Here is a 1,805-nt window from a genome sequence, read left to right as displayed (position 1 = left end):
AAAAAAAAAAATAAGAGTTTAGAATGATGCTAAGCATGATTTGTGTTAATGGCTATCATTATAATTGTTGTTATATTTAGTAGTTCTTTATAAACATCTGGCATATATAAAAATAAGTGAATGGGTATTTCAACATAAAATAGTTTTTGAAAAATTTTAAGATTTGACTTGGAATAAATTAAGAACATTATTTCCTTAACTACAACTCAGATTCTATGCTAGTGTCCATTGTGGGGATGGCACTGTACACAGGATATGTCTTCATGCCACAACACATCATGGCGATACTGCATTACTTTGAAATTGTACAGTGATCAAGATGTGACCAGGATGCAGAATTTCCTTAGGAAGGAATCACCCTCTGAAGCTGGAATGGGACTTCATCAGATGCCATAAGAAACTCTATTCGACGTCAACAAAAGCAACCTTAGGAATATAAAGGCTAAAATTCATGAGTAGAACAGGAAAAGAGTCCTGACTCATGTGTTATGTTCTTTATTTTTAATTTTAAAAGAGGCTCTTGTATAGTAATTTTTTGTCTATTTTAACATTGTAGCCATTTGTACTTTGATATCAGTATTTTCTTAACCTTTGTGACTGTTTCAATATTACCCCTGAAAGCTTTTCTTAATGTAACTTTGAGTACATTTTAATTGCCTTCTATTTTTAAAATCCAAAGTCATGAGTTGGCTTTACTGCTCTTACTGTTGTATGACATATACATCAGCCTGGATATATTTCTACACTTGACCAAAGTTTTGTAAGAAATAATACAAGATTTGGGGCATGAGGGGAGGGGAGGGAGGATATTTTATTGAGCACTACTTACAAAAAGTTACCTATAAGTTTGAACTCAGGAGTGCAGTTTTAGCTGTCTAGACTCCACTTTGAACAGCATTTGCTTTAAAACTCTTAAAGTGTTTCTTTACAATGAAAAAAGAGATACTTCTAAGGTTAAAAGAAAGGAACATTTCACATTTTAAATATTTAATTTTTATGTGGACTTATTTTCACAAAGACTTGGTGATGAATCTTGTGACCAAAGGTTCTCATTTGGCTCAGTAGTAGTAACATGCAATGCCTGTATAACCTGTAGAGTTTTTACTAGAAGGTAATCAGTTTCCTCTGTGGGCCACTGTTAATAATTTCCTTCCTTAAATTTAGTTCATGATTGTGATGGGTGCTGTAATGCATTTGCACATTGCAATAAGATGTGATGAGATGAATTCTATTTAAAAACTAGGGCAAAAAAAGTGTAAACTTGGTTAAAATCCTTTCATTCTTTGTATTTTTTTTTAAGATTTATATTCCTTAAATGTAAAACGACTACCTAATTTTTTGATGTAAACTCATTAAATTCAAACAAACAAAAAAAGAATTGTCTCATAGTATTTTTTTCGCCTCAGCGATTGACTAATGATGCAGTATTTATATTTCTGAGTTGTTTGCTGTGGAGGACCAGGTAAGTGCTGTGAGTATATTTCACCATATCTTCCAACATAAAAGTATTGCTAATTTTAAAAGTCAGGAGTTTTTATATGTCATTCAGTCACAATTCCTAAGTATTTCTTCTTGTGGTTGGCAATTGTAAATAGTGTTGCTTTTCTAGTTTCCTTTTCTGTGCTTTCTTTGTTGCTGTTGAGAAATCCAACTGATTTTTGTGTGTTGATCTTGTATCCTGCCACTCTTATTAAATTGGTCTACTAGGTCTAAGAGTATTTTTGTTGAGTCTTTGGTGATTTCTGTGTACACTAACATACCTGCATATGCCAGTTTCACTTTTTTTGTATGTGTGTGTCAGTTTG

General features: G+C 32.3%; 1 protein-coding gene across 1 annotated transcript in view; it reads left to right on the top strand.

The window, feature by feature from the left end:
- LOC102853337 (serine palmitoyltransferase small subunit A-like) overlaps positions 1-939 on the top strand; it is a 32,455-nt gene extending 31,516 nt beyond the window's left edge. The window contains exon 2 of the mRNA XM_006889983.1: positions 211-939. Coding sequence (XP_006890045.1) covers positions 211-314 — 104 coding nt within the window. The 3' untranslated portion in view covers positions 315-939. The remainder of the gene's footprint in view (positions 1-210) is intronic.
- Positions 940-1,805: the final 866 nt, after the last annotated feature.

This window comes from Elephantulus edwardii, unplaced genomic scaffold, assembly GCF_000299155.1.
Source record: "Elephantulus edwardii isolate Elephantulus edwardi_28Jun2011 unplaced genomic scaffold, EleEdw1.0 scaffold00084, whole genome shotgun sequence".
In the NCBI taxonomy this organism is placed as follows: Eukaryota; Metazoa; Chordata; class Mammalia; order Macroscelidea; family Macroscelididae; genus Elephantulus; species Elephantulus edwardii.
This window is presented reverse-complemented; position numbering and strand designations above follow the sequence as displayed.